Source organism: Anabas testudineus, chromosome 1 (assembly GCF_900324465.2).
Source record: "Anabas testudineus chromosome 1, fAnaTes1.2, whole genome shotgun sequence".
In the NCBI taxonomy this organism is placed as follows: domain Eukaryota; kingdom Metazoa; phylum Chordata; class Actinopteri; order Anabantiformes; family Anabantidae; genus Anabas; species Anabas testudineus.
In genome coordinates this window covers 5830353-5855367 of record NC_046610.1, presented here as the reverse complement: position 1 = coordinate 5855367, position 25015 = coordinate 5830353, and the positions used below count along the sequence as shown (strand labels likewise).

Below are 25015 nucleotides of genomic sequence, written 5' to 3'. Positions count from 1 at the left end.
AATTCAAAGCAATTCACATAGAGAATGAACTGAGTGCGTCAAATTGAGGTACTGTTGGAGTACCCTGCTTATACATAAATACTCTTAACTACAAACTACTGTTTGTGTATCTCTGTCTTGTCTAGTTTTAACAGGTAAACAATGTTTGATGGATTTTAATTTACCTATTGTGATTTACTGTATTTAATGTGGGTTCATGTTTGGCTGTGGTTCTGCAGAATATTTTTAATCGTGCAGCAACATACTTGCCATAAAAAAAGAAAATATGAGTTTTTATTAAAGGAAACAGACATTTGTCCTATCTATGCAGCAGCAGTACTTGAACATTTCAAGGGCCTCGTCTTTTGTTTTATCCTTTGTGTGCTCCAGGAAGCTCTCCAGTGATGTTTTCATGCCCACGGCTGTCGTATCTGTTCTCAGTAGCAGTTTATAGAACTGACATGTGGATAAGAGAAGAGGAAGTGGATGAGGAGAGGATAGATGAACAAAGAAGACCATGAGATCCGTGGGTTTGTTTATGGCTGTGGTTCCGCTTGATTATGTGCAAGACAAGAGAGGAGCTATTTTTATGACTCATCTAAATATTCCTAAATTACCTAGTTGTATGTAATAGGTATATGTGTAGTAGTATATGAATACATTCATAAACCCACTGGTCCTGAGTTAATTTCATCCATTGAGGATATATTGACTCAACACTGGGTCAGTTTTAAACCAAAAGCCCTCAGGAAACACAATTTTATATCATACATTAGCAAGTACTGCAGCTCATATGCTTGTCTCATTTATTAACACTGTTACCAATATTAGTAAAACAGTTACATACAGTGAAAATCCATCAATATATATCACAATGCATAATATTAAATATTTATATTATTTAATAATAAAATTAAATATAATTATTATAATACATTATTAATACATTGCATATTGAAATACAGTCACAAACGTTTGATCATTTATAATTAGGCTAATGCATTGATACTGTGTATATATTATGAATATATTTTGTAAATTATGTTGATTAGTAAAAATGCAGATTTCCGAAAATAAAAAGAAAAATACAAACTGCAAATAAAAGTCTCAAATATATATTTTATTGACCTAAAACACTGTGCAGAATACATTTATAAAGTGCATATATTGATGAACAACAGCTAGTAAATCCTCTCTGTAATACGTTTCCACCTGGACAAATCAGCTGTGATGACCAGCAACACCTGGACACGAGCAGTCCAGCTGCTGAGTCCGTCATCGGACGGGGAACGTGTTCTATGACAGGATGCAGCTGTTGTGCTTCTTCAGTGCTGGTCTCCTCTTCACTGCGGGTCTGGGCACCGTGTCTCTGCGCCTCCCCACCGCGGGGCTCAGTCCGGGCGGGAGCTCCACCTGTTGCAGGAGCGCGCGGAAAACTCCGACCGTGTTCTCACCTGTGCGCGCGGACGCCTGCACGAAATTGGCGTCCCACTCACCCTCCACTGTGGCCATGGCCCCCCCAGCCAGCTGCTCCCGACCTTCGGCCTCCATCAGGTCTGACTTGCTGCAGACCACCGTGATGTGCGCGCTCTTTCCGTCTCTCAGCTCCAGAATCTCGTCTCTGAGGCGGCGCACCACTTCGAAGGAGCCCGGCTCGTCCGCTGCGTAAACCAGGGCGAAGGCGTCGCTGTGGCGGATGCAGAGCTCCCGCATGGCAGGGAACGAGTAGCTCCCGCTAGTGTCCAGGATCTCCAGTCTCATCTTCTCCGATCCGGCAGTGCCGTACTCCAGCACGTGAAGCTCCTCCACCGTGCGCTTGTATTGGTGCTCGAAGCGGTCGTGGAGGAAGCGGTGGATGAGCGCGCTCTTTCCCACCCCCGCCGCACCCAGGAACACCAGCCGAACCGCGTTGGGACGCCCGGACTGAGGCATACTGATGTGACCTGTAGCTCCCTCCAGAGAATAAAGTGAAGTGTGTGGTGACGCCTCAGCCTCTGCGCTCCAGGTGGGTATTTATATGCTGCCCGCAGCGGCTCTCCACCAATAAGATCCCTCTCTGCGTCTCTACCTGTCACATGAGGTGAAGCACGACTCAAAACGAGCGGTAGGTCAAGTTGAGCCTGAGCAGCGCACTGAGATTTGGCTGCATACACATAAATGAGCTTCATGTGCTTTTAGTGGAAGGACGAGTGTGTTTATCCTGAGTCTTCAACAACAACATGTTAGAAATCATATGAACATCAATTTCCACATCATATTGTTTTTATATATACTAATATCATTAGAGGGTGTTAATGCTGTTTACCAAATACATAATTTAGTCCTATGGGTGCGGAGAGACACGTATATAACCTTCATACAAACTAAGGTAAACGCTTTGGCAGCTAAATTAACTGCAGAATGACTCTTATATAACCTAATTCTAACCAATATTACAGCAATATATTCCTTTACTTATTCAAAAAGACAGCAGCAACACGGGCGCAAGAACAAAACTACTATACATAGCTGTTTAAGTGCTTTGTAAGAGTCTTTTTAATGAGCATAACAGGTTTAATTCATTTATTCCAAAACTATCAACTAAAATCAACTAAATGTAGTGGATAAAAAAAAACACTATTTGACTTTAACATGTACATAATGAAACATATTTACATGCAATTATGGTGAAGTCAGATTTCCCATCATATTTTGTGACCACACTTTTGTGCTGCATCTTTTTGGTGCATTTCCTTTATTGCCTTTTCTCCCGGTCTATTATCCCCACATGCTTTTGTTAGTGTGTTCCTAGGAACTCCCAGCTTGTAGCCTGGCAGTCATAAAGAGATGATCACTCATGCACACACAAGCAAGACACTGACACGTGCACTCGTATTTACACCAGGTGTGAGTCATGGAAGCTTTCTTTTCAATCCTCCAACAAAGATTTGATGTTTGCTACAAACACATGCACACGTGTTGCACATTTACTGTTGTATTAAACAAATAAACACTGAAATCGAGTTTGGTCAGATGTTTTTTAGATGTTTTTATCCATTTATGATGTAAAGTTCTGGGTAATTTCAGCAGCCTAATGATTCCCTGGACCCCACCTACGTCGATTTCTGGAGAAACTCTTAGTCAAAAATATTTACAGCACAGCAGATGAGTATCAAGAGCAGATTTTAGACAACCTCCCATGTTTTTCCCTCGTCATACTTGTCACAGGACACAACTAAAGTGTCCCTCTCTCTGCTGCCGTCTGTCTTTGTCTGGCTGGACGTAGCCTATCAGTGTGTAAACACAGACTGTGATAATTTGTCTGTGTGTGCACGCATTTTGGTGTGTGAATTTGTTTGTTCTGTCTCTTATCTGTACCCTTCAAGAAGGTCGGTTTTCATATTTACTATAAGCGAACAAGAACAAATTAAACAGAAAAGACCAAACCTGCTGACAAACTCACCTGAACCACTGTTTGCAACACGTTCAGTGACGTTCTTAACATGACACTGTGTGACATGTGAGGCCTAACATTTAACAGAGAGCATCTGATTCTCAGCAGGTGAAGTTTTCAACAACTATTAAATTTACACCTGATCATCACAAAAAACATGTTTAGTAGTTGAACGTCTGATTTTTGATCTTGACAGGAGACGTTTGCCACCACTCAGCCAGAGTGTCCACAGCTGATGTTGCACCATAAACCCTCTTTTCAGTTCACCAGACACATGTTGGACTGAAAGTTAAAGTCAGGGTTCTGTGCAGATCAGTGAAATTCTTCTTTATGGGCCGGATTTTGTCGTTTTGAAAGATAAACAAACAACAAAGCTGCACATTCCACAACAATGGAAGCACACTGTTATGTAGAAACATCTTCACATCAAATCACATCATCTACACTAGATGGCAGCAGAGCACATGTAAGAACATGAAGTGGGCATGAAGCATGTAAATGTATTAACAGAGCTCATTTTATCAAACTAAAACTCAATAAAGTGTGTTCTCCATTTGGAAATAAAAATAAACAGAAGTAATGAGTTCAAAGTTCACCCTAAGAATTTAATTTAGTAATTTAACGCTATTAGAAACACCAGAACTTCCCTCTTAACTCAAAACACCTGCAGTGAATCACTAAAAATCAAGGTGTCATGTTCTACGTATTTGGTGTGTGAGTTCCTTCTTTTTGCACTTGTTTCATCTGTTAACATGCTGATAGAGGTTGTGAGTTACAGACGGGTGAAGATGCATAAAGGACTAAAAGTTATTTTATAGATTTCCCACCATTGGCTGTAAGGAGGCTCGTCCTTCAGGTATAAACACATAACTTTGAATAAAGTGTCTTGATATCAACTGGATGCTACAAATCACCCCAAGATGCACTGTATCATCATGACTTTGATGATCCCCTGACCTTTGCTTTAGCGCCACCAAGAGTTTGACATTTGTGGCTTTGAGTTTATTTGTCTCAACAACTACAGCATAGTTAAAATGTACAGAGACGTTCATATTGCTTTCAGGCTGAAAAGCAATATAGAAATAAGCTCCATCTTTAAAACCACCAACTGGAGATTATTAATCATGGACACTATCAATAAGAAGAGTTTCACTTTCTCTCCATCTGTTTGAATTAGTCTCCCCTCTCTTATGCATCCAAGCCACATCACATCAATGACAACCTTTCTTTGCTGCAGATCTCTCCTCTTCATGTCCCGTCTCTTTCATTTCCTGCCTTGTCTTCAGGCCACGTTAGCTGCTTTCCTTGAGACACTGTATTTTTAGGTCTGTGCGTGTTTGAATATTAGGTTTATTAAGATTATTGATCTATGTGTTTCTGTTACATCTTCAAACATTCATCCTCCTCAAGCCCGGTCCCTGCCATTATCTGTTACCATGGTAACACTCAGGGATCCTGCAGTGAAGCACGAGGCGTGTTTGCTGGTCTGCTCCTGTCTGCGTCTGCTTCTGAACCCACATGTAAAGTTTAACACACATTAGAACGACAGAGGGGAGAATCGAGTTTCCTCTGCAGAAGGACACAGAAAGTGGAGTAGGTCACCTCCCTCTCCTTCCTTTCTCCTGTACAGTTTTGGCTCAGAGAAATCTCAGAGGGACATGATTCAGACTCTTTCTTCTTCTCCCACACACAACAGGGTTTGCAAAAATCATGACAATGGATTTTCTTATCAGAACAAGATGGTTACCGCGTTTGAATAAAAGGGACGAGTTATTAAACTGAAGCCACTTTAAATGTCATTTTAAAGGCAAGGAATTTGGCACCTAGTGCAGTGGTTTCAATAGTTTTCAACCAGGCAGATCTAGGGCACAGAGAATTAAGCTGGTGTGTATTCATTCATAGCTATAAGTTGTTTTTATTTTATAGCATAAGAAAATCTTAAATTATTCATGTCACCACACATGACTGTCAAACAATGATTAATATTTCAGCAACCTTTTCAGTTCTGATATTCTGTTTGCTGCTGCTCTTCAGTCCATTTATGTTCGATCAGATGTGCTGTGGGACATTCAGTTCGTGCAACTCAAAAATACAAAATACAAACGCAACCAAGGCTGGATTCACACGACATTTGCACTGAGTAGAGAAGCACAGCCACGCCCTGCAGCCTTATGCAGGGAGAAAGTTGACACTGGTTCAACTTTCTCATATGAACAGTATTAGAGGAATAGTTGGAAACATGAACACAGTTTTCTGCTGTTAACCTCATGAACTACCACACACATATCATTTCATGCTACCAACTGAGTTTCCCACATTGTACTTGTACTGATGTAATTAATTTGAATTGCTTTAATACACCACAGATGGATATGTGACTCGCAGTTACATGTGTTCGTGCTATATGCTTTAAAATCCAGCCTGAATTATATATTTAATCTTTGTCTAGTTTGATGAAATGAATACATGACCTACAAGTATATTCACACAAGAGAAGGTTAGAACAAAGTTGTGGAATAATGATAGTTCTTCCCCAGAAAAAAAAGTCTTCGAAAAAATTAGATCAACTATAAACAGTCGAGAGCAAGGTGAGAGGATTATCCATCATTCACAGCTATCTGCAGAGAGCTAACAGTGAATATGTACTGACAACCCTTAGAAAGAAAGATTAAAGAAGAAGATCCACGTTTAAGAGTGAAAACTTTATTGTTATCTTTAATCAGATCAGATCAAATGTAAGAACATGAAAAAGGAAAGAGTGAAATGCTCTATGGAAGGCACGGCCACAATAATAGCCAGACAGACAACTGACTATAGCATTGTGTTAACACACCAGCAGCAGCAGCAGCAGCAGCAGCGTCCAATCTAAGGCAGATATTTCATTTCATCACGTGTGCTTTTAACTTGTAGCAGTTGACACTACATTTTTGTGCAGATTTTGATTCATTGCTTATTCATAGTTGTAATTATTATATCTATGACTGCATATTTGTATGTACATGTGTGCTATTCTGGTGTATAGTGTGCTGTGCTATGTTGTCTACATGCACACTGAAGACAGAGGAGGAAAAACTGCAGAGTGCACAGGTGAAACACATCTGCCAGTGCTGTCCTATTTCTCTTGCTTACAACCTCAACGCACTTTTTGCATCTAAACTTTCCATGGTTACTATGTTTTTGAAGCGCGCAGTGACATAAAAGCATTATTTACAGCAGAAACATTGAAATCGGTTACATCCCGTTATCTGATGTGCTTCGTAGTTTGAAGGAGAGCAGATTAAAGCAGCGCGATAGAGCGAGCAGGACCTTAAACAAGAAAAGATTAGTTGTTGTAAGTTATGAGTTATCGTATTCTACATGTTCGTTACACCAGTAGTTACCACAGATAGGCACGACTAATAACAGTAATCGTTGTGACATTTATCAGTTATACGTAAATTAGACTGGAGGTGAAACAAAGAATGTGCAGCCACACTGTTCATTAAACAGCAGGTCATTGTAAATCCAGTAAAAAGCCCAGTAAGAAGAGAAAATTATTAAGAAAGGGTGGGGGACACACACTTGAAGTGCTTTGGTGCCATGACTTCCAGTTTATCAGCTTTTCCACCACACATCCATCCAGGCAAATTCACAACACCACACACAGGCACACACGCTAATGCAAAAACAAAACAGCTACCCACAGTATCTATCAATAGTTTGAAGCATTGTGTCAGATAACAGTGAAGTCCAGCTGTGCTTTCTCAGTATTCCCAGAGGGTGGCGCTGTCCACGGAGTCGACGCTGGCCTTCAGCCCTCCAGCATGGTCTCCTTTAAGGTACTTTCCCCCCAGAGCACGAATGGCCATCTTATTGAGGTCACAGAATTCGAACAAGAACTGGACAGGCGTGGCGCTGCTGCACACCACCGCCGTGTCGTCTCCAACGCACCAATACTTCCCCTGGGAGTCTGGACAACAAACAACACACACTTAATAGAAGTCGGCTTACACATGGAAGTGGATGGGGATGGGATGAAAGGTTGTAGATACTACTGATTCATTATTCCGGTCTAAGTGCATCTGCTGGTTCAAATGATGACATCAGGCATAATCACTCCCAGTTGTAGTATGAATAATATGCCTGTCAGGGTTTGTTGTTCAATATTTTGTTGTAGTTTTTGTATATGCCGTATTTATTATGCTATAATTGCCTATTTTATAAACACTGGGCTTCACGTTAACCAGCTGCAATAAGCTTTAGAAAATGTCCACTGACATGAAGTCTTACAGCAGGTAAAACGTGTCAGACACCACATCAGCTCTCCCACCTTTCAGGGCGTAGGCTCCATTGTGGAACTCCAGTTGGAAAACATCGTAGGATGCTCGGTTGGAGTCCAGCGTTGCTGTTCCAGCTTTACGAGCCCCGATGAAACCGTGCTCCCCACGAAGGACGATGATTGGACGGTTGATCAGCTTCATCAGAAACTGTTCAGCCTCCCCTGAAAAGACAAGGTGGTTGGATTTTTGTCAAACAGATCAAGACGCTGAGAAATCCAGGTGGAGACAAAGTACTGACACTTGACTTACAACCAGAATTTTATTGTAAAACAAATTAAAAAGCATTGTAAAGGTCAGTAAAGAGTTGAGGAATATAAAACAATCATGACTGACCTGCGCTGTCGACAGCAGCAGCGAGCTGTCCGTTCTTTTTGGCGGTCACATATTTGCCATTGGCTGCACGAACACACACACGGCCGTCACGCCATTCCAGTTCAAAGTAACTATTGGTAGACCTTTGACACACACAAGACAGACCTTGATGAGCAGACCGTAAGGGATGGTTATGAGTGAATTAATGTGTTATTTACAACAGTACTTGGTGGAGGCCGTGCACTGGAGCCCTCCAGTTGCTGTCAGGGTCCAGTATTTTCCAGAAGCTGTTCTGAAGGCACATTTCCTGTCTTCACGGCTCATCTCCAACTGGAAGACTTCCTGGTCCCCTTCCTCGTCCTGATTAGCTGACAGGTCCATGCCTAGAGATTGAGGCAGAGTCCTGTCAGTTTCAATTTGTTCTCATTTGTGGCCAAAGGGACGGTGGCAACACTGATTTGTCTTATTATGGTATCCACATTAGAGAATGTGCCTTCCCTGTATTGGGCTTAAAGAGAGAAGCAACAGACATCAGAATAATAGCAATGAATATCATGGCAGCAAATATTAAAGAGTTAGTAAAAAAAGGTAACAAGCAGTGTCTGGGGTGTCTGATGAGGATACTGTGGATAAATTAACCGCTCTGTCTATTACTGAAGACTTAAGTTGTGTCAATATTCAAGTCTAAAGTAGTAAAATCATGGAGCATAAGCATACGAGATACCACATAACCACACACTCTGAATACTTCATACTCTTACTTATGCAGTAGAAATTATGTAAGAAGTCTGTTAAAGTAGGACTCACAACAAGCTGTAAACTCATTCTCACCAGTTTCCCATTTACACGTCCAAAAGACGTGGGGCAGCAGTAACATGCATTTGGACTCGTGTTTCTGGTCATCTGACAAATATAATTCCAACATTCACTCCACTTTTAGCTCTTGTATAATCTCTTCTGTGAAATGTGCCATTTAGTGCAGAAAAGACAGCGTACAAAAGCTACTGCTAAAAACATCCGAGAACACAATCTGAGAAATTGTGCTGACACCAAAACCTAATTCTGATTCTTACAAATGAAGTGCTGCCTGACAAAACAAGTACAATCTGCTGTGCTCTGATTTAGGCTAAAGCAGATGTGGTCGTTTAAACAGAAATTAACTAATTAAACTAAATTGTGAATGTTCAACATATGTTCTTGCCTCTTTAATGTGTTACTGTTCAGTCGATTATGACCATAACTATTAAAAGACCAGATCACAAGTCAGTACATACATGGGCCTCATTCAAACAAAGACCATCTTCCTTCTTTCATACCCAACCTCCCCTGGAATGCACACACACACACACACTCTCGCTCTGATTACTGAGACGACTGTCAATGATCAGTCCCAGCACACAAGACTAAGTGGCGACAAGACAAAGAGGTCACATGTGGCACAAAGATCCACATTCACCAGGACTGTCTGAGTTACACCTCCCTCTCTCTGTTCTCTCTGCTTCTCCTCCATGTTTTCCCTTTTGTCTCCCTCCTCGTTTTCTATCTGCTCTCACTGTATTCTGAGATTTAAAAAAGAAAGATGGATGACTACAGACTGAAGCTGACCCCGGACCAGCAGCCACAATGCAGGGGTAGAATTACTGCAGAAAAATGTTAAGCTAAGCAGACACTGGCCATACAGAGGGGAGGGGGAGAAGGAGTGAGCTTGATAATGAAAAACACATGGTGTGAAGAAAATTAAGTAACGGCGGCCTCTAATTTCGCTCACACACACACACACACACACACACACACACACACACACACACACACACACACACACACCACAATCATGCAACAGCTGCCTGTGTTGTGTGCCCAGTTATGCAGTGACTTCATCAGTGTGGTGAATGGGATTTTTCCTCTCTGGCTCCGTGCAGCTGCAGAGCAGAGCCTCACCTTGCCTCGTAGACACGTTTCTCTCGTTCCCTGCAGTCAGCACGACCTGCGCGTGGCTGCGCTCCAGGCCAAACAGTTCATCCTTCCCAACCCGGGTGCTCCTTCCAGATTTCATGGTGCCGGAGGGCCCCACGGGCGCCAGGTAGCGGCCGTTGCAGTCGCGGAATGCCACTTTTCCGGAGAGGAACTCCAGCATGTAGCCAGTCTCCTTGTCCGTTTTGGTGGACAGGCTGCCATCGTTGCGCAGGAAGCGGTTGTCAGACGTCTCGAGGTGATAGCGCTGGTCGCGGTAGACCAGTGTCACAAGGGAATCGACTCCCCATGGGACATCCCGGTCTATGGACACCTCCTGCCGCCCTCCCTGCGTGCTCAAGTGGGCGAAGCGTTTGCGCGCAAAGCTGTACAGGTTGACCTGCGGATGCACAGCCAGGTGCACGCTCCATCTCTCCGCCGGTGAGGCGGTCTGCGCAAAGCAGGTGATCCGGTCCTCGCTGCCGCCGAGGAACCGGCCGTGCGGCTCGGACTGCAGCGACCACTGCCCATCCTCATGCACGGTGATGACGAAGCGGCAGTCCCGGCCGCGCGTCTCACTGTCCGCGGTAACGTTGCCGTCTTTGTCCGTAGCGAGGTAGCGGCCCAGGTGGGAGAGGAGGAACACCGCGCTGCCGTCCTCCCCGGTCTGCTCCAGGGTCCAGGTCTGCTTCTTCTTCAGGCTGCTGGCCGAGGCGTTGATCTTGAAGCCGAAGGTCTCCGCCGTCAGATACTTCCCGTTGCTGTTGATGAGCCCCAGGGGGATCTGCAGCAGGTCCCTGTCGGCGCCGTTTGCAGACATGATTGTGGTATGTCAAGAAGAGAAAGGACGGGAGGTGGTGTGCTTCTTGAAACAGACAGAAAAACGGACAGAGCGAAAAAACGAGAGTCAGTGTGGGGGTGTCTGAGGGAGGGACGGAGAGATGGAGAGAGAGAGAGAGCTGCTCTGTGCGGACCGATGATGATGAGTGTCCCCTAACTGCAAATCCAGACTGGCTCTCTGGAGCTGGAGCTGTTGCAGGACTGGGAGTTTTTTATAAGGCGGTACACGCCCCAGATACAGACAGAGGAGCTGGAGTAAGACTAGTGGCAAACCCACTGCAGCCCCACTGTACTGTGTATCTACACAGGTATAAATGTAGACCACCAAACCATTACAAATAACACGTTTCCTTCTTACTTTCCCTCCCTCTAATTGAGATCTGCTCATCCTCAGTTCCACATGGATGCAGCCATTCACCAGCAGACCACTATTTGTCCATGGGGTTGTGTGTTTGTAGAGGCTGGAGTTAATTAAAGTTTATTAGAAATAAAGTGTTGATCAGATACAGTTTGCTGTGTAAAATCTTGATCAGTCTGCAGAGAGCATTGACCTCCTAATCACTATTTGGCAGGACAAAGGTCTCTTGTGTCTCCCTCTCTTCTCTTTGTCTTCACATGTCCCTGGTGGCACTTTATCATAGTAATATATGTTTACTGTTATCAAGTCTGTCTCAAACTTTGTGATGTATGACACATCTGCACAACACCAAGCACTGAACATGTTCTGTTTTGAAGGGCAGTGGTGACTTAATCTGTCTGCACCCGTGCAGGAAATGAAAACATGTTGTGTTGTGGAAGATACACATGGATATCAGCTGTCCAAAGAAATGTTTAAAGACTTTCCGTACTCCGTTTCAGTTGTTTTCTGAGCTTCCCTTCCTCGTGAGTTTGCCCGTTTCCATCTGCTGGTCCGCTCAGCCCTGTCCGTCTCTTCCGTCCTTCTCTCCTGGGTCCATCATGACTCCCGCCTGCACATCCATCTTTATTTACACTGGAGTGAGAGTTAACGGATGTGTGCTTATCTATTCCTCACACCTGATACAATAATATTGGCAATGTAATGCAAAACCCAGTGAAAAGCCAGTTCATCCAGTTTTTTCTCCTTTGGCAGTTTTGAACTTCTGATCTGATAACGTTCATGCTGATCAGTATTTGTGTCTGGCAGTTGTTGTTCTAACATCTAACAACTGTTGTGTCCTCTGGTGTCCACCCACAACACAAACCACACAAACATGTTACCTACTTTATTCCTCAGAGGCTTTGTTAGACTGAATTAACTCAAGTTTACACATTGGATGTAACTTGAGGATGCTTGACACACTATCTCTCACTATCTCTCATGACTTTTACATAAATTTGCATCTATGGGTTTTTATTAACTGTGTCAGTATCACAAATGCAAATCCTTTTTGAAATCCATGGAAAAGTTGGTGTGCACGTAATCTTGTACATGTTGAATTATTACAGTTATTGTACAGTTATGTGTTTCAGAATCTTTTGACAATTCAAATTTAATGTTCTAAGGCATCATTCTTAAATTGACCTTTAACATTTTATAGAAATGTATTTATTTATCTATTTATTACTATAGAATAACTAAGATGTGGCTAATGGTTTGATTTTTCCTCATTAAGAAATCAGCTCACTCCAGAAAGCTGATTGTAACCTGGTTACTTGAGTGCATGTAAACTCACTGACTGACCGACTTTCAGATTTCACATATCACTTGGTTATTTACACTATTTATTTCCCCCTGCTGGCACTACAATAATGCATGAAGTTGCTTAGTTTATTCAGAATAATAGGTTATAAAACGGTAATAAAAGTAAAACCTCACTGGGAATGATCAAGAGATCATGAAACATACAGAAGCAAGGCTGGGCTTATGAAATGACTCTGGACACATCGTCCCCATCTGCACATGGAGAAAACTACAATAAGCAGACAGCTGCAGATTGAACAACCCTCTTGTTAACAATAACAATTTTCTATTATTTATATACATTGTTGAAGTGGCCAATTAATTTAATTATTATTTTCACCTGTGCTGTTCAATCAGTGCATTCAAATGCTGTACATAAGTATTTCGTAACAGATCAAAGGACAATAATTAAACTCCACTACATCTATTTAAAACTTTAGTTATTTGTCTCTTTGCATTTTTAATGTTATGAAGTCATGTGTAGCGGGCTCTGTGGCGCAATGGACAGCGCGTTGGACTTCTAGTCAAGCACTTGAGATGTGATTCAAAGGTTGTGGGTTCGAGTCCCACCAGAGTCGAGCTTTGGACATGTGTGGACTGTGGTTTCAGTCCTGACACCATGAACATTTAGCTGCCTTCAAAGTAGTTGAAATCATTCCCACATTAACCAAATGCAGCCTACAATTTAACTGACAACTATACAACATTAAAATCACATATATGTTATTGTGAACCATCCTTATTGTCCTGCATTTATTTATACAAAAATAAATGCAGGACATTTGCTAAAAGATCGTTTCTACATGTATTATTAATACTGTTACTTGGTGTTTCCTTTTAATTCTACTGTATTTTTAATTTTACTACCATATTGTTGTGTGGCTATAATAATAATTAATAATAGTTTAACGTGCAGCTCCATATTTTATTCATTGAGTTGCAGGTTCTCTGACCTGCAGACAAAATACAGTACACTTTGACAGTCACTAGGTGTCAGACTAGTCTTACTTACTTTGACTGCTATGTAACATTTTACCTCACTCCAACACAGACAGTATCAGGTTCAACAACAATGAAAATAAACGTCAGAAAAGTAAGTGTTACCACTAAGAAGAAGAAAAATTTTGTCTTTGTTGTGATTAGAGTTGTAAATAAATTAAATATAAATTAAATGTTATAAATTTAGGTTGATCAAACAGAAATACAATAAGGCTCACACACAGCACAGCAGATTTAAAAGCCAAGTGATAAATTCATAGTTGTTCAGTGTTAAATATGATTTCTGCAGCTGTGGTGAAAGAAGTGATGGGTTTTGTACTGAAGACTTAGATTAGTAAAGCTGGGGTTTACTGCAAAGTAACCTGGATACACGCTGTATTTTTTACATGTATAATAAATGTAAAAACTACAAAACTACACCAGATTTAACTTGTGAAGGAGATTCAAGGCATGGAGTTCAGTGAACTCACCACTACACTATCTGACTGCAGTATGCTTGTTTGGCCTGAACAAAAGTATGCTGGTTTGCCTGAGAGTGGAGCCTTGGGGGTCCACCACTTGTATAAACACTGTATGAGAACATGATACAGCAAAAGGAGGCCACGGTGTTCTCTCCAGAGTGTGAAGCAAAAAGGGAAAGCGAGAAAGAACAATTTAAATTCAGAACATGACCATTTGTTCCAATGCAATAGCCTAGTCAATCTCTCTAATAGAGACATTTAGGGGCATCATCTGCCTGTTTTAGGATGGTGCCCAGGACAGGAGATGACATACTCAGAGTAAAGGTAATAATAACTTTTGTTAATTATGCATTCAACTTTTAATGTGATATATTGTGCTTCTCACCTTTCCGGGGAGCAAAAGAGCATGGAGTGATGAGGAAAGGGATGAAAGAGAAACAAGGGTAAAGCACAAAACCTGACTAGTGCTGCTGGAAATTTGGTTGAATACCACAATTGCTAAAAAAATGTGTTTCAAATAAGACACTAGATTTTGTGTATGTTTTAGAATATATTCATGTTTCCAGCTATATAAAAATGCTAATTGTATGGGTACTGTGAGAATTTACCACATATCTAATAGTTTTTGTATATTTGTAAATGCAATAATGTTTTTTAAGTTTCAGATTTTATTTTATATCCAGCCCAGGTCGCTTTAATGTGGTTAGATGCAACAGTCACTGCATAGGGAGTATTGGATTAGTCTCAATCGTCTCCCTCCTCTATCTCCCCATTTCCTCGTACATGTAGAAAACGCTTTAATGCCCTCCTCTTAGCGGCTTTCCACCAATGCACAGCGTGAGGACGCGAGTCTCAAGCAAGGAGAGATAGAAAAACGATTGACATTTGCTCCTGGGAGGTGGTTTGGTCGAGACCTCTGTCAAGCTGTCACAGCTGTAAATGCTCAAGTGGCTTGAATTTGTCAAAAATAATAATTCTATAAAAGCAATAATTTAGATAATTAGTTACGTAATTATGGCATTGCCGCAATTTAAAACAAAAAACATAGGACCACTATAAACGAATAGAAACACGTGTTAATAAACATAATTTATTAAGGGTTTGAGATCGTTAATGCTGCTTTTGCTTTTATTTTGAAGGCTCCCCACGCAGTTTCCGGCACTCTCTGATTACGTCTTTTTAGTTTGACGCAGCTCGTTAACGGCTGCTTGGTTACTAGACGACTCACTCTCCAACACTGATGTGAAAACAATAAGCTCAGCTCGGAAAGAAAACTACATTTTTACAGATTTCTAGAAGCTATGGTTAACAGTGTCTGTCACCTCTTCACCGGCTTACTACGTGAGCAGTTTGTAGTGTGGTGGACGGAGACTTGGACTTGTGGCGAAGCTAACATATCTTTTCTTGCTCCATGTTTTTACTACTAACTAGCTAAAGGCGCAACCTGAAGTGAGCTGTTTGTCTCGGAAAACATGAGAGAAATAAACACGGGAAAGAGCAGGTTTTCCAACTTCACGTAGCGTTTGTTTCCCAATTATGTTTACTGCAGCTGCTAAGACGTCTCTGGAGGCGAGTGATATTCAGACAGATGAAGACTGTGAGGAGTTGGTGAGTAACGTTACTTAGCTTCTTATTTATTTTACTACAAGTTGTGTCACAGCCACACAGAAGTTGAAGTATTCATGACCATAAAAGCAAACATTTGAGAAAAATAATAAAATACTTACTTATGCTAATGTAAGTTATGTGTACCTCAAAACCCGGTTAGAAACACTGGTTCATTGAAGGTCACAAATAATAATAATAATAATAATAATAATAATAATAATAATAATAATAATAATAATAATTATTATTATTATTGTCTCTTTTTCGCAATCTGTCTCCAAATAAAACTAATCTCTGCCTCAATCCTCTGTCTAAAACAGGGAGAGGATGCCTTCTCTTTTGCTGCTGATATTTTTGAAAAGGTAAGCAAATCCTCTGTTAATGATATATCTCTGTCCTATTGTTTATTGTAGAGTGTCTTTATATCTTGGTTTTTCTGACTTATGCCTCACAGAATTAATTTGATTGCACACCTGTCGCATTTTTTTTTTATCCTCTAGGAGAAAACAAGGAGGAAACAATCTTCTGGGAAGCCCCCTGCTTCTCCAAGTGAGAACTTATTAGCTGCTCTGTGGGGGATAATTCCTGATACTGTAGTGAAACACATCTTACAAATTCCATATTTGTTTACATTTGTATATGTTTAGGGTCTCCATACCTGTCCAGTTTGAATGTGAACAGCAGAAAAGCAGCAGTGGCAGCCTGGAGACTGCCAAGGGCATCCCTAGGGGACACCAGAGAGGACACGCCTGGGGATATTACCTCGGCTCGCCTCACTTCCCTCAGCAACGGCCATCACGGTAGCTGACATATAAACACAACTGAAGCTTCACAGACAGCGTCTCTCCTCAGGAGGGATGGTTATACAGCTCTAATGGAAAGAGAGATGGGTAGAGGGAGGAGACAGAGACTCAGACTGTTTGTTCAGCTGATTAATGGTTTGCTCACGTGTCCTGCTCAGCACCAATGACTCTAGGGAAATGATAATAGGCAACTCTGCAAGTATTACAGAAATATTCCACTTGGCTTGATCTTCCAGAGATTTCACTATGAGAAAACCTGCTCTGTCTGTCTGTTGCTAACTGTAATAGTAGTTTTTTCTGGCCTGCCTGTGGGCACAAGAACTCTTCAAATGTATCAACAACATACCACGTAGTTGACACTGTGCAACAATTACATTAATTTGGAGTTGTGTTAATGGAAATCTAAGTCCAAATTCTAGTCCTCACTTAGTTCTTTTTTGGTCTCTACTACTATAAAAGCAAATATTGGGTTTTAAGCTTTTTAGAAGCCCCACTTTATTCAGAGGTTGAAAAAGTTGCTGGAGAACTAAAACCTCTGTAGTGTTCCATTAGGCACATTAGTCATTTGATCTATTGAAGTAAAATCAAACTGAATTTGTGAAACTTTACAGACTGCACACACTATAAAATGTTCTCAGAATGTTTAATGATTTAGATGCAGTATTGAATTGTGTTGGAGAATATCTCAGTTCAAGTTCAAAGGCATCTTTATGCTACAGCTCATCATCAGATCACCAGGAAAAAACGCAGAATAGTTAGGCAGTAGAAGCTGTTTATCACACAGCAGAAAATATATTTAACTTAAGTGCACAATAAACCTTAAAACTGTTAGTCATCAATAATGTCTAGAAATTTGTCTTAAAACAGAACGTCTTCTGTAATCTCTTCCTGTAATCCAGATCTGTCCCAGATGCTGAGATCAGAGTGTGACATGACGCCAGAGCTTCTAAAACAGACCTCGAGTGTGAGGAAACACAAACATCTGCACTCTACATCCAATGGTGAGAAAATGTGTAGGTGTGTCAGAATGAGAAATTGAGTTAGGAAAATGGAGATATGTTCAAGGTCAGGGTCTGTGCTAAACAGAGCAGTTTGCCTATGATGGGAGACAGAAGCAGAAATTGATGTGATATCTGCACCATCAGTTGTTTGTTAATTACAAGGTGAAAACATGTTTGTGTCCACTTGTGTGACTGTGTATCTCTCTACAAGTTGCAGGCTTCACCTTTAACACAGGTGACTGCAGAGGGAAGGAGGACATGTATGATGAGATTATTCGCCTCAAAAAGGTAAAGAGCTTATTTATGAGTTAATGTTATGTATTCAGAAAGAAAAACACCCACATGAACATGCTGTGCATCAGAGTGATGTGGTCAGCAGTAGCAAAATAGGAGATTTTTCTTCTGCTTAAAATTCAGCATCAAGCACCGAGTGTGCTTCTATGTTCTGCTGATTTGACCTTGAACAAACCACTTAATGCCTGCCTACATCCTCCTGCCACTTTGCCAATGACTATATTATGAATAATATGCTTTCTGCAGACTCTTCAGGCACAGAAGTCTGACAACCAGAAAATGAAAGCCAAACTACGCCGCCTGGAGGAAGATAACACTAAAAGAGAGAAACAGATCGAAGAACTGTTGGATCCCACTAAAGTACGATTATTAAATTATCATACTGTAATCTTTGTCACAGAAACAACAGATACAATTTTAAAACTGTGTGATTGTTTTCCCCATAGGGATCTGAATATACTCGCAGTTTGGTGGATAAGAAAAAAGAGGGCAGTGTGGTGAGTAGTCTGTTGGAGAAAATAACAAGAACCTATTTATTTAGAACTCCTCCTTAACAATCCCATGGATGCTTTTCTGTCCTTCAAGGTTGTCAGTGGTCTGAAACAGAGAATCTTGAAGTTGGAGCAGCAGTGTAGAGAGAAAGAAAATGCCCTGAGGTAAAATGTCAGCCCACTTATTTATTAGTACATTTACTCTATTTGTGAAGCAGCATAGTGTTAGAATATGCATAATGTGCTCTCTGCTTTTCAGTAAACTCCAAAGTGAGCTAAGGACTACCAATCTGGAGGAGCTGAAAATCACAGTAGAAACCTACTTTGAAGAGGTAACCCTAATGTTTTTTCCCTTGTGAAAGTTAAAAGAAAACCTGAATTCCTGAAACAACCACCTAGGGAATGAGAGAAAGAAGCTGACTCTAAAAATAGTGTTTGGTTAAAAGGCTGTGACTGCTTTGAGTTTCTGTTGGTGTGAAAATCTGCGTTATCATCACATTTACTTTGGTCGCTGAGTGTGAACTCAGCTGTGAAAAAGGAAATCGCTCTTCACGTGTAATGTGCATGTTTGTGTGCCCTGTCTTTTAGATCCAAAGACTAAGGATTCTTCTGGAAGTTTCAGAGAAAGGGTATGTATCACTGAAAACACCAGGATCAGGGTAATGTAGGTCATCTGAAAATGCCCTTAAATAAATTATTATTATTTCATTAACAAATCAGTCAAAGACATCCAATAAAATTCCACCTCAATGTCTTTAAAATACAGTATAAATAACACAAATTTCACCTGTCTTACTCACTCTCTCCCTCTTTCTGTCTACACTAGCCGAGCAGAAAGTAAGTGCTCCCAGAGGCAGCAGAAAGCTTTAAGCTCCACAGTTGATCGTCTGTCTGAGAACCTGAAGCAGCTTCAAAAGGAGAACACAGCGCTCAGAGAGGAGCTCAACACTGACAGTCCTGCTGGAGGAATCAAAGGTCATTTATCACACACATAAACACATTGACATGGCAGCCTGGGTGTTTCCAGACCAGATTAAAACATATTTACATAATTTATTACTTTATTAATTTCTGGTTTTACGTTTGTAACTTCTTTAAAAGTGTCACACCAGCTTCAGTCCAGTCTAGATAATACCAGAAATGTACTGTTATTGATGTTATTGGTCTACACATTTGTTTGTGTTGAAAGCTGGGGTTACAAAATGACATTAAAAAATACAGCATATTTTAAACAGAAGAGATTTTGGGTTACTACACATGTGATAAGAAGTGCAATAAGAATCAATTTCCTATCACAATATGTATTATGGTATACAGTTATATGCAGAAGTAATTGGACAATGTTTTCCAGTTTTTATGATTTTGCCTTTATATACCACCACAGTGGCTCTGAAACAATATAATGACGGTGAATGAATGAATGTCGTTATTGTTATTGCATTGTAAACAATACAATGGAATTTTAAAAGCTCTCCTAGTGATGCTTCATCACTCACAAATACAGCTACACATCTGTACAGATAAAAGTTGATTTGGTATTGTAAAAATACCTAATCGAATCTGACTGAACTGTAGACTTTCAGCTTAATTTTAAGAGGTTTCACAAAAACATTTTAGGAATTACAGACATTTTATGCAGAGTACCTCAATTTTCAGAGATAAATAAAAATCAGTCAACTTATTGCAGTTCTGTATAGTTTACTTGGTGGTTAAGATAGAAGTCGTAGACATTGGTAAAAAATAAATCAGTAACAGCTGAAAGAGTGTAAAATTAAACATGAACTAAATCATAGGCATGAATAATCAATCAACTACTGGAGAAAATTGATGGAATACTTTATTTACTTATTATAAAATAATCTTTAGTTGCAGAATAATTTCCCAACTCTACAAATCTTATAAAACAACTGTGGTGTTGGATTTCTAGACTAACTCTAGTGCAAAAAAATGTGTCTGTGTGCGATTATCTTCTCCTAGGTTACAGAGATTGGAGTAAACAGAGACTGTTGAGAAAGCTGTTGGAAGTGGAGAAGGTAAGTGGAAACATTTAAGCTACTGTCGCTGTATACACTAAAGACTGTTGGTTAAGATATTACAGTTTCGTCAAAGCTAATAAAAAACGGACTCCCCTCTTCACCAATCAGAGACTGGGGGACAGCAGAAGACACGCCCTGACAGCAAGCAACAGCGGCCGATTGGATCAAGCCATGCCCACTGAGATTCAGGGGTTTACCATGGCAACAGAGGCAGTGGTCTCCGTGGGAACTATGACAGAAGAAGAGGAGGAGGTTTTAGATTTTAGAGGACGCCTCAGTCGAGTGGAGAAGGAGAAGGTGGAGCTTCAAGAGAAACTGTCAAGTAAAGAGTGAGTGAGCAACAACATGAGACACATAGTTTACTAGTTTTTATTTGTGAAGTTCTAGTACAATATTTATATCTTAATCTCAAACGACTGTAAATTTGAATGATCTAAATTCATAGAATATACTAGTATAAGAAAACAATTCAACATGGTTTAACAGACCATGATAAGCTGCAGGCTGAAGTTACATCAGTGTCCCTACAGCTACTGAATTTTTTGTTTTCAGTGACGAATTAACACAGCTGAGGAGAGAAAAAGAAGAACTGGAGAAAGAAACTGAAAGATGGAAGACTGAACAAACAAAGGAATGGGACAAAGAGAGACAGCAGCATAAGTATGGAACATTTGTATTTCTCCGCTGTGCCCTGTAATCATGATGTTTGAATGTAGTGTTGCTTTTATCACAAACTTTTCAAACTATCCACAGATTTAAATTTGAAATAGCAGTTTAACGGAGAAATATGATTATGATACATATGGTTAGCTTTCTTTTTTTTTACATGTCCACCCATGAAGTGTAATTTTGCAAAAGATAATATTCAGGCAGAAACCACAGATGACTGGCATTTATGTGATGAAATCATTTTTTCATCATCTTTCTAAGTAGTCTACTGATACTGAGTCCTTTTTATAGTTTGTTAAAAAATAACACTGGGTATTACAGACATGCAAATTCTTCTACTAATTGTGTAGCTAGTGCAAAAGTGAGGGTTAGCTCTTAATTCTTAACAAATACATGCTTGCTGCATGTTGGAGTTGTGTAAAATCAAATCTTGTCACATTTTAGTTAATTTTATGATGTTTTGAATTTTTTGTGTGAAGTTTCTTTGAAAGGTACTGTAAAATAAAATGTATTATTTTGGGTGATAACATTATTTTCCTGTCAAAAGCCTCTATAAATAAAGAATAAATGGTATGTTTAGCTCAGAATCAAAGTCATGGGCATATGAAGCCTTAGTTAACTGCTGCCACTTCTGCTATTTGCGTAGTTTATGTGTGTGTATGTTTGTGTTTCTCAGACATGAGTTGGAGCAGTTGTGGTTGAGGATTCAGACTGTGGAGGAGGATCAAATAAAGCCCGCACAAGCTGAGCTCTTCTCTCTCTCTGCCGCAACAGCAGACCAGCTTGAGGACACTCAGGTCAGATCAGGTCAGGAGGGAGGAGAAGAGAAGGGCATCGGAAGTAGACAGAAGGAAGGGAACAAAGATAGAAAATTAGGTAAAGATGTTGAGAAAAGGAAGAATGAAAAAAGCCAAAACTATAAAAGAGAGAAAGCTGCAAACATCATTCAGACAAACTGGAAAGAGCACAGAAACAGAGTAAGTGACTCGACACAATGTAAAAATGTCCAGACACTGTCCCAGATTCCTAGTTACATCTCTATCTCTGCACATTCTATCTTAAGGACATCGTGATGTTGCAGTCAGCACTAAGAGGACATCTCCTGAGAGAGTCACAGCTCAAGGACCTGCTGAAAGACACACACCATAAGGTCTTACTCTCATACAAACACTTCCACATGTTCAGTCTGTCTGTAAAGCAGTAAGAATCCATCATTACACAGGGTGTGAAAACTACACGATATGTATCTCTGAGCCTGAGACACTATTTTGACATATCATTATAAACTGCCCGGCCCCAAAAATTCACCACCGGAATTTAATTAAGCAAATAGGTAACAGCAAAAATGAATGCAACTCTGGATGGAAATAAATGTTGTGACATTGCAGAAGCTTTTCAAAACGAGGTAACGGCAAAAGTGTGCTGTAATCAAAGCTAAAGGGACGAACAGTGTATAATCAAACACATGCCTAAATAAATCAGATGTGCTGCCTAGTTAAACAACCACTAGATGGCTCTAAAGAGTTTTTAATGTGACCACTGCAATCACCTACTGTCTCTTCACATTTTTCTTTCCTTTCTCTCCTGTACTCCTATTTGTTTTTCACTTTTGCTCTATGACTTTCTTGTGTCTTTTCAGGGTGTGGGAGCAACAAACCGCAGTGATGTAGCTTCCTCTGGAGAAGGAGAGGTGGATGTGGTTGCCTTGACGATGATACAGTCTACATTTAGAGGACACATAGCTCGTTGTAGTCTTGCGGTAGCAAGGTGAGTCATTCATAGACAGAAAAAAATTAAGAAGCTGATGTATACAAACATAGATTTGTTATAATACAGCTTTATGTGTGCGCATTAGCCCAGAGTCCTCTGTGCCTTCTCCAATGGAAAACAGTTTGCCCACAATGGCACCAAGAAGAGCTCGCTCAAAACACACACCGAACCAAACAGGTGAGATTCAAGCATACTTTTTAAAATCACATTTTATTGTGTATATATAAACAATTATAAAACAAAGCAAATACAAACATTTTATATGTAGCACTTCCTACCAAGTTAGTGAGTGTATATACCAGATATTTAGTATATAAATTTAGTTAGTGTCCCTGGATTTTTCTTCACCTTTAGGGTGTAGAAAAGCATGTACCTTTGACAGGAAACACATGATCTGCCACTCAGTAACATCAGTCAGGACTTGGGACTGATACTACCCGGTTCCATTGTAAAATTGTTGAGGTGATACAGCTTCTGGATGTCATGCTATGTGTATAAACTGTAAATAACAAGTGAGAAATGGCATTAATTGTATACAGTCAATCATTCTTTTAAAACACATAATTAATTTACAAGGTTGTATAAGTCCTCAAATGAAAGTTTTTGCTGCTAAATCTCTTAAGGGATCTCAGTCACCCATTTTGGAACTATTGGAAGCCATAGTTGCATTTATTGCATTTTAGTTCTAACTGTGCATCACTGTACAGGATACATGTTTTTCTGTGTTTAATGTGGTTTAAGGATTATGTGCAGATGACAGTGTCTGTAAATGTATCTATGGTTTTATCAGGTGAACCACCTACACAGACATTTTTGAGAACGTGTCTTCATTCTGCCATTATGACTGGTTGTGTGTTATTTTGTTTTTAAGGTTCTGCATCCCTCCATAATAATGAGAAAAAGCAGGGGGATGAAGAACCATGGCATGTCTCAAGCACTCATGAAAATCGAATCAAATCCTCAACAGGTCAGAGTGAGACAATGTATTGTGAATGCCTAACAGGGGCATTGGATTGGTGTACATCTATGTATTATTTGATGTTATGGATCATTTGCTGTCTTAGAGGTCTAGGTCTATACAGTTAATTAAAATGATGCCCAACTATTAAGCGCAATTGGACCTCTATGTCTTCTGCAGACCAAACATCGCTCCACAACGCACCTGAGTTTGGAGCAGCCGCTGCAGTCGATTCTGATGATTCAGATGACATCATTGTGTCTCCATCACGTCCGCTGAGAAGCAGAGAAGCCCTACTTTTATAGACTGTCTGAGTTGTGTGAGTTCATTTGTGTGTGTGAGTGTGTGTGTGAGCAAGGGAGAGAGGATTTAATTTTGTCTTTGCAGTCATAGCCTTAAGGAGCCATGTTTATTTATCAGGTCTCTTCCTGAACATGCAAACAATAGCTTGACTATTATTCAGGGTAGTTAGAAACATACATATTTGCTGTTTGTTTACTCTGTGATCAAGAGCTTCTCTCACACTAATAACCAGTATATTCTGGCAAGTCCAGTGGACATGTTTTATGACATAGAAATAATGGCACATAAAGACCTCATTTTGATCATGTTGTTATTTAGAATACTGTCAAAATAAATCAATGTAGCCAGTGTCTTAACTGAATGATCACCCGTTTTATTTAATCGTTATTACCTTAGGTGAAGGGATTTCTGTAAAATCTGAGATAAAAGGAATCATTTCAACATGAAATGGACATCTCCTTTTATTTCATTTTTTTAGTTGAATTCTTATGGTTTATTGTTTAAACCAAATAACTCTGTGTGCTTGTTTTCTTTGCCAAAGTGCCTACTGTATGGATTTTTATAGTAAAACCACAGTAGTTACTAATGTATGCATTTTTGTTAAACTGTGTGACCCAAGTGAGCCTCATCACTGTAAAGGTCTCTGTGTGGCATGGCCTTGAAATAATGAATCATACTTTGACATGTCTTGTTTGCAACACATAAACGTCAGTACACTAATCTGTCATGTGTGTGTAATAAATGATGGCGGATTTTGACGTATGACTGAGGGATAATTCTCAACTGATGCACTATTGAGTCAAACTGTGAATAAATTATAGATCAGTCTGCTGCAATACTAAACCACACTGTCAGTACAGTGGAGGATAAGCAGGGAGTATGTCTAATGCCCATAATGTCTGAATGTGCTGAAATAGACCGATGATGACGTATAAGAGGTCAACAAAGAGAAAGAATGATGTGTGTAACTGTATTTCTGAAACATTCAATAAAATACTGTTTTTACAATCAAACTTCCTGTTAGGTTATGTGGTTCTTACTGAAAAGCCAGGTCTCTTTACTCAAGTGTTGTACTTATGTTACACTG

The 25015-nt window shown here is 40.2% G+C and overlaps 3 protein-coding genes and 1 non-coding gene across 5 annotated transcripts; 2 read left to right on the top strand and 2 right to left on the bottom strand.

Annotated features, from left to right (window-relative positions):
- Positions 1 to 1125: 1125 nt before the first annotated feature.
- On the bottom strand, positions 1126 to 1952 carry LOC113161502 (GTP-binding protein Rhes-like). Its single transcript, XM_026359119.1, has one exon. It carries the CDS (start codon positions 1909 to 1911, stop codon positions 1276 to 1278), a length of 636 nt encoding a protein of 211 aa, XP_026214904.1. The 5' UTR covers positions 1912 to 1952; the 3' UTR covers positions 1126 to 1275.
- Positions 1953 to 6602: 4650 nt separating this feature from the next.
- On the bottom strand, positions 6603 to 11089 carry LOC113161486 (fascin-like). The gene is made up of 5 exons (XM_026359097.1): positions 9982 to 11089; positions 8270 to 8426; positions 8065 to 8186; positions 7722 to 7892; positions 6603 to 7361 (listed from the first exon to the last, which is right to left on the bottom strand). The coding sequence occupies exons 1-5, from the start codon at positions 10811 to 10813 to the stop codon at positions 7156 to 7158; spliced, it is 1488 nt and encodes a 495-aa protein (XP_026214882.1). The 5' UTR covers positions 10814 to 11089; the 3' UTR covers positions 6603 to 7155.
- A 1932-nt stretch (positions 11090 to 13021) lies between these two features.
- Positions 13022 to 13113, top strand: trnar-ucu. The gene is given in 2 exon segments: positions 13022 to 13058; positions 13078 to 13113. It is a non-coding gene; the product is annotated as a tRNA-Arg (tRNA).
- A 2079-nt stretch (positions 13114 to 15192) lies between these two features.
- iqce (IQ motif containing E) lies at positions 15193 to 24901 on the top strand. Of its 2 annotated transcripts, none has more exons than XM_026359063.1 (21): positions 15193 to 15603; positions 15924 to 15965; positions 16104 to 16152; positions 16251 to 16403; positions 17306 to 17407; positions 17625 to 17695; positions 17948 to 18061; positions 18148 to 18198; positions 18287 to 18357; positions 18452 to 18524; positions 18781 to 18821; positions 19019 to 19167; positions 20170 to 20225; positions 20337 to 20557; positions 20781 to 20888; positions 21574 to 21874; positions 21961 to 22047; positions 22537 to 22664; positions 22753 to 22844; positions 23539 to 23634; positions 23806 to 24901. In XM_026359063.1, exons 1-21 carry the CDS (start codon positions 15532 to 15534, stop codon positions 23928 to 23930), a joined length of 2202 nt encoding a protein of 733 aa, XP_026214848.1. In that variant the 5' UTR covers positions 15193 to 15531; the 3' UTR covers positions 23931 to 24901. The 2 variants fall into 2 exon arrangements, with proteins under 2 accessions (XP_026214848.1, XP_026214846.1); XM_026359061.1 differs by having other exon boundaries at positions 17619 to 17695.
- Positions 24902 to 25015: the final 114 nt, after the last annotated feature.